Source organism: Aquila chrysaetos, chromosome 12 (assembly GCF_900496995.4).
Source record: "Aquila chrysaetos chrysaetos chromosome 12, bAquChr1.4, whole genome shotgun sequence".
In the NCBI taxonomy this organism is placed as follows: Eukaryota; Metazoa; Chordata; class Aves; order Accipitriformes; family Accipitridae; genus Aquila; species Aquila chrysaetos.
The window spans coordinates 4,924,856-4,938,958 of record NC_044015.1 but is presented as its reverse complement, the minus strand read 5'-3'; the positions used below and the strand labels follow the sequence as shown (position 1 = coordinate 4,938,958).

General features: G+C 60.1%; 1 protein-coding gene across 3 annotated transcripts in view; it reads left to right on the top strand.

Annotated features, from left to right (window-relative positions):
* CSNK1G2 (casein kinase 1 gamma 2) overlaps window positions 1–8,174 on the top strand; it is a 46,439-nt gene extending 38,265 nt beyond the window's left edge. For 2 of the 3 annotated variants that reach the window (XM_030032654.2, XM_030032655.2), the window contains exons 4-13: window positions 249–318; window positions 744–892; window positions 1,291–1,525; window positions 1,750–1,835; window positions 2,402–2,486; window positions 2,593–2,741; window positions 3,183–3,266; window positions 5,045–5,149; window positions 6,942–7,048; window positions 7,620–8,174. In XM_030032654.2, the coding sequence (XP_029888514.1) occupies window positions 249–318; window positions 744–892; window positions 1,291–1,525; window positions 1,750–1,835; window positions 2,402–2,486; window positions 2,593–2,741; window positions 3,183–3,266; window positions 5,045–5,149; window positions 6,942–7,048; window positions 7,620–7,674 (1,125 nt within the window). In that variant the 3' untranslated portion in view covers window positions 7,675–8,174. The remainder of the gene's footprint in view (window positions 1–248; window positions 319–743; window positions 893–1,290; window positions 1,526–1,749; window positions 1,836–2,401; window positions 2,487–2,592; window positions 2,742–3,182; window positions 3,267–5,044; window positions 5,150–6,941; window positions 7,049–7,619) is intronic. The other variant, XM_041127742.1, reaches the window with a different exon arrangement.
* Window positions 8,175–14,103: the final 5,929 nt, after the last annotated feature.

The window sequence follows — 14,103 nt, the reverse complement described above, 5'->3', positions numbered from 1 at the left end:
AGACCTCCAGGAGAGGGTGGTCCCCACTGATACCTGCTCCCATTAATGTCTGCCCCAGCACCTGGATCCCTCTGGAAGGGCTGGATCTGTCTCCCATATGGGCTGGTTTTCTCTCGTTGTCCCCTGAGGCTCTCATCTCAACCGCAAATGTTCTCAGTCCAGCGTGTGAAGGAGGTTTCTGACGCCCAGACCTCCCTAACATCCTGCTCCCTGCAACAGACTTAACTGTTCTCCTTCTCTCCTCCAAGGAACCCATAAAATCCCGGGCCCCCCAGCTGCACCTGGAGTATCGGTTCTACAAACAGCTCGGCAATGCAGGTATGGGGCCAGGCTGAGCTGCCGTGGGGAGCTGGCTGCCTGGGCGACATTGCTAGGAAAGGGAGGCTTCCTATAAATGTGACTGCAACTTCACTCCCCGGCCTGAGCAACTCCTGCCCATCTGCTCGGCTGGGAGAGGCCGATTTTACACAAAGCCACATCTAATCTTTGATCCCTTTTTATTTAGTTCTTTCCCCCCACCTCCCCCGCAGCAGAGTCAGGGATGCAGATGGAGCTCCCTCCTTCGCCCTCGTGCCAAGAGCAGAGCCAGGCTGTCTGTGGCGCCGAGGGAGGGCAGTGCAGAGACATCCCCCCCATCTGCAGCCCCCTGTCCCAACTCCAGCAACGGCATGGCCGTGACAGCGTGGCTGTGTGCTGCTCAGCCCTGTTGCAACCCCTGACAACCCCTGCTCTGTCTCTTGCAGAAGGAATTCCTCAGGTTTACTACTTTGGCCCCTGCGGGAAGTACAATGCCATGGTGTTGGAGCTGCTAGGACCCAGCCTAGAAGATCTCTTTGATCTGTGTGATCGGACCTTCACGCTCAAGACCGTCCTGATGATCGCGATCCAGCTGGTGAGCACGGCATCTCCACCTCGCCTGTGGCTCTGCACAGCTCATGCCGGCCCGCTTAGCTGCAGACTGCCCCAGGGGAGCGGGGTGATGCGTGGGCACGGTGGCTGCGTGGGGACCCTGCAGGGAAGGGGAGGGGAAGGACAGGTGAACCAGCGCCCGGCAGGCTGCAGGAGGCACTGCCTGCTGGCACATGCCAGACCACCTCCCTCCATACCTCACCCTCTCCCTGGTGTAGGAGGGCTCTCCCTCACCCCCTCTGAGCACAAACGAGCGTCTCTCACTGTGTGTCCGAGATGCGGTCGGACTGAGGTTGTCCCCCAGGGAAGGAGGGTGCAGGGAGGCATGCAGGACACACGGTGCATCTCTGCCGTGGTGCTGACATCTCCTGCTGCCCCCAGATCACACGGATGGAGTACGTCCACACCAAAAGCCTGATCTACAGAGACGTCAAGCCAGAGAACTTCCTGGTGGGGCGGCCGGGCAGCAAGCGGCAGCACACCATCCACATCATCGATTTTGGCCTGGCCAAAGAGTATATTGACCCCGAGACCAAAAAACACATCCCCTACCGAGAGCACAAGAGCCTGACAGGGACAGCACGCTACATGAGCATCAACACCCACCTCGGGAAAGGTGTGTGCGCACCGTGCGGCCAGCCCTGCGTCTTGGCCAAAAGGCAGAGGGAAGGGGACTACAGGGTGTGAGCTCCCCCCTGCCAGAGGTGGGGCTGGGGACAAACTGCCTCTCCTGCTTTTCAGCCTGGGATGTTGGCAGGGGACTTGGGGTGCTGCAGGGTCTGGTGGGGACACAGACAGTGGCTGTAGTGGGAACATGCCCGTGTTTCTTCCTCCATGCAGAACAAAGCCGCAGGGACGACCTGGAAGCATTAGGGCACATGTTTATGTACTTCCTCCGCGGGAGCCTCCCTTGGCAAGGCCTCAAGGTAACTGCCAGCTCCCGCTGTCCCTGGGCATGTGTCACGATCCAGACAGACCAGGGAATCGTGTTGAATTCGGAATTCCTTGCAGAGTTCATTGTTAGGCAGAACTTGCCCCACCACAATGTTTGAAGCATTAACTCTTTCGGTCTCTTACAGCACAGCTGCCCCATGGGTCTGGCTCTGCCCTGGCATGGGCAGCATCGGGGAGGGAGGAGAAGCTCTGGCCCCCAGGGTGTTGGTGGGTTGGCACCCCACCAGATGCAGGGGCTGTTGCTCTGAGCTCTGTGCCAGGCCCTTGCTGTGCTGAGTGGCTGTAGGTGTCCCCCTCTCTGTGTCCCCCCACTTTGCGGGTATCCCAGCTGCTCTCACAGTGGCTGTCCTGGAACCACACGCCCTGGTGTTCATCCTCCAGACCTGCCCTGGGTGAGGGTATTCCCTGGGAATGAGCTCTCGCTGTTAGCTGGAAAAGGGGGACCAAGAAACCGTTCGTGGTGTGACAGCACCCAGTGCCTTCCCCTCTCTGAGCTGACCTTCCCCTCTCATGCTGACCTGCTCCTTGTCTCTGCCAGGCTGACACGCTAAAGGAGAGGTATCAGAAGATCGGCGACACCAAAAGGGCCACTCCAGTGGAGGTGCTCTGTGAGAACTTCCCAGGTGAGGGCACTCTGCATGGCCTGTCCCGGTCCCCAGCCTGTCCCCAGAGCCTGCTGGCCTGGCATCTTGTCCCCCTGCCCCAACTGAGCCCACCCTGTTCCTGCAGAGGAGATGGCCACGTACTTGCGCTATGTGCGGCGGCTGGATTTCTTCGAGAAACCTGACTACGACTACCTGCGGAAGCTCTTCACAGACTTGTTCGAGAGGAACGGTTACGTGTTCGACTATGAATACGACTGGGCAGGGAAACCACTGGTGAGTGGCGAGGGAGCTGGGTCGGGCAGAGGGTGCTGGGCCCCAGGGCACCGAGGGGGTGGTGGGTAGCATGATGGGGAGTCAGCATGGTCTGTGGCAGCAGCCAGGGAGGATGCAGGTTGGCAGTTGTCCCTGCCATCCCCGTCCGTGCCCGACAGATCAGCTCCACCAGTCCTCACCAGACACCAGCAGCCAGCTCCAAGCTGGGGCTGTCGTGCCAATGAGTTAAAGCTGTGACACAGAAATTTGAGGCTTCTGGAGCTAAGAGGAACCCAGCAGTCACGTTGGCACCTCGTGGTGCTGCTGGGGCTGGGGTGGGGGCTGGGATCGGGCCCCAATTCTGGGGTATTTTGCATGTTTGGCCAGAGATTGGATCAGGGGGTGTGGGGCAGTGGTCGGGCTGCTGTGCTGCTGCTGATGTTTTCCTTGTCATGTCCCCAGCCCACCCCCATTGGCACGATGCACAGCGAGGTGCAGGTGCAGCCACCGAACAGAGACAAAGCACAGCCACACACCAAACACCAGGTGAGTGGCGGCACTGCCCCGGCTGGAGTACGGGACCACGGTCGTGCACTGCTCGGGTTTTCTGCTCCACAGACCCACGGAGCCCAGCAGGGCCTCTGGATGGAGGCAGGGACTGGGGCATCCTTTTTTCCCCAGTGCTGTCTGTGGGAAGGCTTCCTCCCCACAGGTCTGGGTCTGTGGCTAGCGGGGGGACCAAGGCAGTGGCCGTTGTGCCAGGTGGCCTGGCAGAAGCGGGAGGAAGCAGCCATGGGAGGCTGTAGCATGGCGGGGAAGCGCCAGGCCTGGGCTTCAGCTGGCACACTGCAGGGTTTAGTGCTGGCCGGTGGGTGTGGGCACGGTACAGGCTAAGCCACCTCGTGCTAAGGAACATGTCCCCAGTGCCGCGTCCCCACGGGGGTAACTTGCTGCTCTGTTCACGGTGCCACTTTCATCAATGGGGCAGGGACACGGGACAAGGGAGGGGGCTGCCTGGGCCTCGGAGGGGATTCATGGGGCCGCTTGGCAGTGTGTGGCCCTGTGCTGGAGAGAGGGGCTGGCTTTGCCCTGGGAACTGGCAGGGCACATGGGGCCAAGCTGGGAGCAGCCACGGGCAGGGAGATGGGCAGAGCTGTGCAGGCAGCTCCCTGCCTGGGCTGCTGTGGGTAAGGACCAGGCTGCCCGGCCCTTTTCCGGTGCCATGGCCTGTCCTACCCTGGTGAAGGAAACACGGCTTTGGGACTGCTGCCATCAAGAGCAAACCTCACGCGTTTCCCCAGCAGTCCTGTACAGACCCTCATCCTCTTGCCTTGAACCTCCACGGGGAGCAGAGCACCTGCAAATGCGCTGGAGCCAAGGGTGCAGCACCCTGTCCTCCGTCACCCATGTATCGGCCCAGCGGTGCCCCTTGCTGCTCCTGGCCAAGCACGGGGAGCCTGGGACAGCCCTGGCTCTCACTGGCCAGCGGCTGGGCAGCGCTTCCTTAGGGAGAGGACAACGTCTTCAAAGTGCCTCTGGCTTGTTACTGGGAACTTGCTCCCAGTAAGGTCTGCTTTCTGCCTCCAGCATCTGAGGAACGCTGTGTTCGACACCCCTTCTCGAGAGCAGTGGGAAAAGCAAAGCACAAAACTCCCACAGCGTGGGAGCAGTTTCCAACCTGGGGATGCAGGGGCCCCCAGCAGCTGTGGGGCTGTGCCATATTCACCATGGCGAGGGTTTGGGAGCGGGGTGCTCCCCTGCTGTGGGACAGCTGAGGAGCCTGTGCCCTCGAGGAGCAGCACAGCTCGCTTCCTCACAGTCACCCCGCAAAGATCTGCGTCGGCCTCAGAACATTGCGCTCACAGGAGAGTGGCCGGCAGCGTCGCCTTGGCCCAGTTGCATCTCCCCGCGCAGCGAGCGGCACTGGTGTCCCAGCCTGCTCCGAAATGCAGCCACCAGCCCTACGTGGGGCTGGCCGTGTTCTGCGGGGTGGTGTGCCCTCAGCTGCCCAGAGAGGACGTGCCCAGAGCCCAGCTCCATTGCTGGGGGGGGTGTGTGCGTGTATGTGGCAGGGAGGATGCAGACCCACGGTGTCGCTGCGGGGACCACTCTGGGGAGCCGCCAGGACGGTGCTGCGCGAGTGCCCTCCGCAATCACAAACTCGAGCTGCTCCGGTCATGTTTTTGCTTTTGCATGTCTTATTTTCTCGACTCCCTTTGCCACTCTTCTCCCTGCCCCTTCCCTCCACCTCTCCCTTCTCTTCCCCATTCTTCCTCTTTTCTTTTGTTTCTTTTCATTCTGTTCCTCCTGCCTGTCGCGAGCAGCCGCCCGAGGGGACGGAGTTGTGGGATCCTCAGGCCGGTGGGCAGCCTGCCGAGGAGCCTTTGGGAGCTCACCTGGCAGCCGGCAGGCTCGGGGGGTCCGTCCAGGTACATGCAACCACGCGCCGAGGGCAGGGGCGGGCGCGGGAGGGAGCAGAGCCAACCTGCGCCACGCGACCTGCCCGCGCAGCCGGGCGCAGGCCAACGTGTGTCTGCTGGCCGTGCCAGAGGATCAGCCCTGCTCCCCTGCCCTGGGGCGGCATCGGGGCCACGCATGCCCAGGGTCTTGCCTAGGCTGCAACACATGCTGCCCTGTCCCTGTGGTGCGTGATGCTCACGGCTCGCAGACGAGGCTGGCGCTGCTTCCCGGGGGCTGCCGGGCTCCCTTGGTGCTGCCGGTGGGACTTGGAGGGCGGTTAGAGGTGGATGAGGTGCTGGCTCTGTGCCATGCGGTGGCACGAGCAGCCAGGTGGGCATTGGGTTCTGCCCCCAGTGCTGCTCATCCCAGCAGTGCCGGACAATGCGGCCTTATCCCATGCGGGGACTTCCCTGTGCCTTCCTTGACTGGAGCGACGGCTTCGAGTCCTGCTTCTCCTCCCTTTCCCTGGGCAGTCCTCGGCCTCATCTCCCCGCCTCGGTCCTGCGCTCGCGCCGTCGGCCGCGTGCTCGCCGCCCTCGCAGCCTCTGCCGCTCGGCCCCTCTTGGGCTGGTGGGGTCCAGCCCACGTGGATGGTGGGGCATCCATGATGGGTGCCCCCCCGCCCCGGCTGGGTCTGCGCTGCTTCCTCCGTCTCTGCTTCCATCCCTGCCGCTGCTGCTCGTTCCTGCTGCTCCGTGGTGAATCTCTGCTGGTGCTCGGGCCGAGGCTCGGGCCCGGCTCCCGCCGCTGCCGTCGCAGGGTCGGGGGCAGACCGTGGGGCCAGCTTGTCCTCTGCCCTGCTCCTCCTGTACCACGTCCCCTACCTGCCACGGTGGCTGCTCCCTGCTCTCGCTCTGCAAACCCCCACCCCGTCTTCCGCCTGCACCCGGCACTGCAGGGGGGGTGTTGGTGACGCACAGGGGTCTCTGGGCTTGTTTCAGGGGGCTGTAGCTTGACATAGCCCTGCTGGCTGGGCACTGTGGCTGTCAGGTGGCAGCTCCTCCACGAGTCTGGGTAAGGCCGATCCTCCTTGCCAGGGACGAGCAGCTTGGCAATCCTTTGGCCTGTGCATCCCCAGGGAGCTCCTGGCTTTGCCTGGGGGCAGCGGGTGCAGGAGGGGGGTTTCAGGCAAGTCCCAGTTGCCTATGCCGACCCCGTCCTTGCTTTGGTGATTTGGATCTCCTCCCGGCCCTGGCACCGTGCACGGCCCCTCCGCCCCAGCGAGCGGGCAGGAGCTCAGGGGCACCTCGAGGCCAGCAGGAGCCTGCAGGGTGGGCGCTGGGCTGAGTCCCGCAGGGCCCAGCGGTGCTGGGGCTTGGGGCTGGGGAGGAAGAGCTGTGTCTACTTGCTCGCCATGTGGCCGTGGCAAGGTCTCCTTGGAGCTAACGGCCTCGTGGGGCCATGTCTCCTGGGCATGTTGGAGCTGGCTGCCAGCAAGCCCCTTTCCTGGCAGGGTGTGCAGGCGTTCCCAGGAGCTGGGATCCTCCCAGAGACACCGAGGGGATCGAACGCCTCTGTGCGATGGGGCTGCTTGGGAGTGCTCAGCACTGAGGCTGAGCACCCGCTGTCCGGGCGAGGGCATCGTCCTGCTGCCCTGTGTGGGGACCTCGGTTCTCCTGGCTCATGCAAGGCCGGGGGGGCCGTGCCGCCTCCTGGGGCTGCACCTCTGCAGGACACGGCTGCCACGGGGCGGGGGGGACGAGGCTAAGGACCGGCCTGTGCCCCGTGGGCTGCCCCACACTGACGCTTGCCTCTCCCCAGGTGATGAGCTCCACCAACGGAGAGCTGAACACGGACGACCCGACGGCAGGACATTCGAACGCCCCCATCACAGCCCCCACCGAGGTGGAGGTGACAGACGATACAAAGTAAGGACACAGCCCCGCTGCCTCCCTCTCGTCGGGGCCGGGATGAACGCGGGTTTTGGCAGGTGCCCTGCGATGTGCGATGCCTTGTCCAGTTCCCTCCGGGGAGAAACAGCCCAGCCCTAGAGCGAGTAACTACCGCTCTTCCCTGGCACCCCACGAGGGGTGTCCCTGCAGGGCCACCGCCACCCCCGGCCCCTTCGCACCTCGCCCTGCCCAGGCCCGAGGCTCATGCATGCACGGATCCGGGGCCATCCCTTCTCCGGGAGCCCCTGCCTGGCCCCGGCTCTGGCCACTGGCATTTGCTGTGGCTCCATTGCGTGCCGTGGCCAGCGTCACTTGTCCTGGCCGGTGTCACTCGCTGTGGCAGGTGTCATTTGCCGTGGCCATTGCGGTGCTCCCAGTCCAGCCGGTGCCACGTACCAGGGGCAATTCCTGGAGCAGCTCTGCCCACGGGGTCTCACCAACACGCCGAGGGGTTTCCGTCCCCGCCACCGGCTCTGCCCTGACCACAGGGCTGCTGAGCCCGTCCGTGTCCAGGCCCGGGCGCTGACGGGGTCCCCTCCGTCCCCAGGTGCTGCTGTTTCTTCAAGAGAAGGAAGAGGAAAACCACCAAGCGTCGCAAGTGAGCTGCCGGGGCCGGGTGGAGCGGCGTGCGCGATGGCTCCTCTCCCTCTGGCCGTGGCTGGATCTTGACCTGCGGAGCCGGTGCCGGCGGCCCCTCAGTTTGGACGGGGACAGGGGGAGGCCGAGCCGGACGGCCTCCCCCAGCGCCCCACGCGCAGGCGGGGAGCGGGGCCTCCCCAAACTGCTTGTCCTCTCCTCCGCCACTCGCCCGGCGCGTGGCCGTTTACTCGAACCAAGCCCGACTTCGCTGAAGTTCCTGCGTCCGTCAAAAAAAAAAAAAAAAAAAAAAAAAAACCCCGAAACAAATCCACAGCGTCACTTGCTTTTGAGTCTATAACTAGTTTGAAAATGGGGATCAACTCTACAGACTCTGAACCGTCGCTGTCAGAAGAAGAAGCAGAAGACAATTTCGAGAGCAGTGGGCTAAGGAGGAATTTTTTTTTTTTTTTTTTTTCTGTTGCTTCTTTGTCTCTTAAGTTAATTTAAAGTGAGTCTCGGTGCAGAGTGCTGAGTTGTCAGTCTTTGACCGTCATCTTCAGTGTTACCGAATTCTGCTCTTCCTTTAGGCCCCCCCGCCCCACGTCCCCCGTTGGGTCCCCCCCCCCCTTCGTTAACGCCTTTGGTGACGAGCGGTGCGGTCTCTGGTGCGGTCTCTGGTACGGTGAGAGGTGCTGGGGTGCGTGCGGGGGGGGGGCAGGGTGGGGAGGGGAGGAAATGCGTTTACAGTTCATTTTACGATGCACTTTTGCTAGCAATACAGGTGAAGTTTGGTCTTGCCAGGAACAGGTCGGGGAATCCCGGGGGCTGGGGGACGTGGGGACAGGGACGGCTGGGCACCGGACTGCCGCGGCCACTGCCAGGGCCGCCTGGCCGAGACCAAAGGGACCCGTGAAGGGAGCTGGCAGCGCACGGAGGAAAAGCAAAGCAGCCTCATCTCTGGCGCTGGGATGTCTTAGGGCTCCATGCGTTTTCCTCGACAGCTTTAGGTATTTGCAGCGGCGCAGGGGCAGTGGGGTTTTTTTTTGGCCTCTCTGGTTTTTTCAGACCGTTTTCTGCGTGTCGGAGCCCTCCCTGAGGGCCCTGGGGCTGCTCTCCAGGGCGGCAGCAGGCGCAGGGTGGGCCGTGGCCGGGGTGGGCAAGCACGGAGGCACACGGCGAAGGGCGTCAGGGTGGGCCGACGCTGCCGGCGTGGCGTCCTGCCGCCTGCGCTGGGGAAAACCTGGAGTTTTTGCAACTTACAAATGCACGGACACGAACACGAACACAGAGAGATCCACACACACAGAGACACCCCCACCACCCCTCCCCTGATCCTCACCACCGCCAGGGCACTGCAGCTTTCCCACATGACTGAACCCGTGCGCTGTTGTGTGTATTGATCGTGACACATTGGGGGGGGGGGGGGGGGGTGGGGAAGACACACTTTTACTTATCTTTACCAAAACCCTGTTGTTCTGCCCCAAGATTGGGGCTGAGGCTGTGCTGAGGCTTTGGGGGGGGGGGGGGGGGAATGGGACCATCTGTGGCTGCTTTGAAACATTTGGCCAAACTGACCATCTCTGGGAGCGGCTGGAGACCCCGAATCATGGGGGGGGGCTGCGCCAGCCTGGGGCGGGGTGGGGGGGTGTCACCCTGCCTGGGCACCCATGGGCCATGGCTGCACATGGGGGCCCTGGGGAGGGCACTGCGCCGTGGCCCCTCTTCTTCCTAAATTTGGAATTGACCCCGGCTTTGGCTTCTCCTGGGCTGCAGCGGGGCAGGAGGGGCCAGGGCAGCCCCAGCTGCTGCTGTGTCCCCCGGCCACGGCGGGGGGGGGGGGGTGACGTGCAACGTTTGACCTTGTTTCCCCAATGAGGCAAACAAACAAAAAAATTTTAAAAAAAAAAAAATCGCCTTAAATTTTCACTGGAAGCAGACCCTTCTTAGAGCATCGGCTCAGACCAACCCAAGCGGAGGCCGAAGAGGAGCCGTGGAGGGGAAGGGACGTGGCCGTGGGCATTTGCCCAGCTCCGTCTGCACCCTCTGCTGCCGGCAGCTGCGAGCAGGGCTGCGGGGGCAGCCGAGGACGGCGGCCCGGCCCCCGGGACTTACTGTCCTTCCAGCGAGGAGTCCAAAAACTGAGATTGTACGTGAGGGCGTTTGTTCCATTGCGAGTTTAGTTACTGCTTTAAAACAAAGTGTACAGAAATGGCATTTAAATTTCTCTGATGCTTCCTGGAAGCCATAGAATTTAGGGGCTTTTTTTTTTTTTTAATAAAAACAGTTAAAAAATAAAAAAAATCTTTAAAAACCTATGCATTCTTCTGCATTTGATTGCACGGCCCTGAGGGTGGGGACACTGACCAGCACCCCCCCACCCACACACACCCCTTTTCATCTGAGGCTAGACCAGCAGCGGGTTCCCTGTCCCTGGGGAAAACTGCCCCTGCTCCTCCATGGCCATCCCTAGCAGAGGGCCAGCTCCCCAGCCACGCACTGTGCACCGGCCTTTTGTGCAGCTAAATAGTACCAAGCTAAAAATACATCTCCTCATTTCTTTTTCATGTGAAACAGCAGGAGGAAAGCTGGGGGAGGTCGGGGAGGGGGGCAGCAGGGAGGCTCATGGTTCTAGGCAGCTCCCTGCCCAGCCTGACTCTCCCCAGGGCTCCCAGTGGATGTTTCTCTAAAAACCCAATGAGCGGGGAAGGTGGTGGCACAGGAGGGCAGTTCCCAGCTGGAGCCCGGTCCTCAGCCACAGGCAGGGCTCTATAAAAGGGGGTTCTGCAGCCCCGATGCGGGTGGGGGGAGCCCTCGGCCTCACGGCTAAGGAGGAGGAAGGACAGGACGGACATCCTGCTCGAGACAGACAAGATCCAGCCACAGCCACAGGACCTCGTGCCTCCTCGAGCACAGCGCCGATGCGTGCAATGGGGAGCGAGAGCAGAAGGGCAAGGCCCTTGGTAAAGCTCTTCAGCACAGGCCGGCCGAGGGCTGGCAGCTCCCCGCAGCTCAGCCCAGGGAAATCACGTTCACCGGGCAGCTCTGACACAGCCCCGCTGCTCCCTCCAGGCAGCGGGTAAGAGCAGAGCTCCGGCTGTCACCGAGGTGTTGAGCAGCACACCCGGGAGCTGCTGAAAGGTGCTTTGTTGGGGTGCAGGTGTGGATCTTGGGGCAGGAGCACAGGCAGAGCCCACCCCTCATCCCTGCTCCACCACCAGCCACTTGCAGCCTCTCCACGCCGGGAACTGCCTTCCAGTCCTGCCTGAGCAGACAGGGCAGGGGAGCTGCCCTTTACCCCTCGCTCACAGCAAGGTCCCTGCTTTCAAAGACCCAGACTGACCCCTGCCAAGGCCAGGGCAGCTTTTAATGCATGTTTAATTGCCGAAACCCTTCAATCAAGGCGAAAGAAATTCAGTCATAAATAACACACTAAATGGAGGGGCTAACACCCACCCAGCATCCTCCTGCTCTCCTCCCCCAGAGAAACACAGGCTCCACAACCTCATTTCCCAGAGGGTCTGGGCTTCCCAAGCAGCAATCCGCCTTTCTCTCGGGAATCCCGAGAGTCCAGCTCATCCCACGCACCACAGAAGAGGAAGCCGAGGACCTCGCGCCCTTGGCTGGGGGAGAAGGGCTAGGAAGCAGCTCGGGATAGATCCCCCCATTTGCCTTTCCTTTGACAGGCCATCAGCCATCAGCTCTCTTCAAATCATGAAGAAACTTTTGTAAAGACAACCTGAATGTCTTTATTGATTTCCTATTTACAAATCACAAAGCTGGCCAAAAGCAGAGTGTGAACACTGAACGAGAGCATCGGATACATTCATCAATATAGCACTGGAGTCGAGACAGTCCCAGCTCTGCTCGGAAGGTGACGTGGTACAACAGAATGTCTCATACTTTTGGAAACAGGCATGTCCAACAATGATTTACATTCATCTATCTACAAAAGCCAGAATTGCATCAAACTGCGTAAAAGCCATAAGAACAGAAGTTGCTCAGGTGTAGTTCAGAGTTTGACTCCTCTCCCTCCCCGACACGCTACCAGACCTACCTTGTGGGGTGATGGTGGGAAGGGTGGGTTTGGGAAGAGACTCTGCGTAACAAAATAGTACTAAAACCAGATGCTTCCAGGGAAGAGCCAGGAAGGAGGCTCCTACCTCGGCTGAGCAAGCCCTGCCGTCGAGTCCTGCTCTTTCCACAGCCAAGCGCGCAGCTTTGCTTCTTTCAAATTCCAATTATTTCCGCTATTGCCACCTATATACAGAAATGCCCCGAGGTGCCGCATCCACAGCAGACAGCCTACCCCGGGGAAGGCGCAGGCCCCGGCACGGTTCTTGGGTGCCAGCAGTGAAGTTCCCACAACCTTTGAGAAAAGGGGCAGAGGCGGGAGGCGAGAGCGGGCACAACTACGGACATCCCGACGGGCTGCCTGCCCTGCGGGAAGGAGCGTGCCCAGCCTGTTCATCCATCTCACAACACTGTTTGCATTGCACAGAGTCAGGTTCAGTAATGAAGTCATGGACCCATCGGTTTTTTTTTTTTTTTTTTTTCCTTTTTTTTTTTTTTTTTTTTTTTTTTTTTTTTTTTTTTTTTAGTACTGGCCATATTAAAAACATCCTACCTTGAAGCAGGTTTACAATATACACATCTTACAACGTCTTCCTAGAGAACGTAACACACTATTGACATCTCTAATAGCTACTGGTTAGGAGGTGCAGGGCGTTCCTGACAGTATTACTGCTGCGCGGCTGATGAGGAGATACCCGGCCAGCCACGGACCGAGGGCAGAGCCCGACCGCAGGGAGCAAGAGGAGGAGATGTCATTTCCCCAGCAAGTGAGCAGGCACCGAGCCATCCGCGCCGGCGAAGGATGACTAGGTTTCAACTTCTAGCAGCTAAGTATGGTGGCAACTGCTGCCCGGCGAGTTACAACAGCTTCATGTGCCTGGAGCAGAGGGGGAGGTTTGCAAAGGGGAACCTCAGCTTTGAGGCAGCACCACCCCTGCCAGCAAGTCCCGCGCAGATTTCGGAAGGCTCTGGCCACGCTGCCAAGCAGGGTTTTAATTACAGCTTCCTCTGCAGAGCAGGGGGAGGAAATAGTCTCGTAGTCTTCACCAGTGGGCAGTGGCCGTGAGGCTGGTCAGGCAGCCACAAACACGAGCCACCCACCTCCTCCCCAGCAGGACAGCGCCTTCCCTGCCCAGCCACAGTCGGACCTGCTTATGTGGAAAAGCAACCGGCCCCGAACAGGTAAGAAGGGGGCGTCTTCAAGATTACTGAGCCCAATGGCCCAAAGACAGGTGATATTTGTAAATATCGCATCTTCCTCCTGCGCCTGTCCAAACAGGCAGACTGTGCAAACATATACAGGCAAACAGAGAATCTTTGATGTTTTCCTAAACTGTTTCATAAATCCTCATCCATCTGCTGTGTTATTAGGTAACAGGCAGTTGCATATCAAGCCTCTCTTCCTATTTCGCATCAGGGCAGAAGGCTCTGAAGCGGCCCAGGGCTGGGTTAGCAATGCACAGAAACAAACAGAGAGAAAAATGCATTGAAACGTGCATGAAAACAGCAGCAACACACAGGAACGGGGGGCCAGGTGAGGCAAGTTCCCTTGCTTGCTTCAGCTGACAAACCCCAGCACTATCTGCAAAGGACTTGATTAGCACAGTAACACCTAGTACAGGTACCCAGCTGCTGAACGCTGCACGGGGGTTATCTGAGGAACACCCATCGTTCGAAACACACTACGGAGTTTGAAAGAAGCATTACCAGGCCCCAGCACAGCACACTGCACGCAGGGGAGGAAAGAGCCTGCCCGGCCAGAGCCACTGCCCCCTTCCCGACTCCGCAGGGCCACGGGCCATCCGCAGGGGAGGTCAGTTCGCTGTCACCAACTGCTCAAGGTAAAGGATTGTCACAAACTAGTGAGAATAGCATGAAAACGCCGCAGTCTCTCCAGAGGCGCTCTAGTTTTGAGGTCTCCCTCAAGACCGTGTAGTGCTGAAACAGCGAAGCCTCAGGGAAAAGGCCACTTTCTGTAACTTTTTGAAGGCGGCCGCACGTGCCATGGCTGGCGGGAAGGCGTCAGGCACGGGCTGGCCGAGCCCCGCCGACGCAGCGGCGCTGCTGGGCAGGCATGGCAAACCGTCTCGCCTCGACTGCTGAGCTAGAGCAGAAGAGGATGGGCCACACAGCCCTTGACCGTGTCTTTTTGCAGGATTCTCTCCTCACAGCAAGTATAACCACAACCAGAGCCACTCGTTTCCATGCTTCTGACTGGTGGAAAAGCATCTACATTCATTACAGTCAAAAAAACGCATGTTGTTAGATAGGATTAATCAGTAAAGTGAAAAATGACTAGCCACAGACAACCTACAATGATACTGGTATACCAGTTAGTCTGGTACGTGATAGCAGCAGAATCACTAGCACAAGGCAAAACA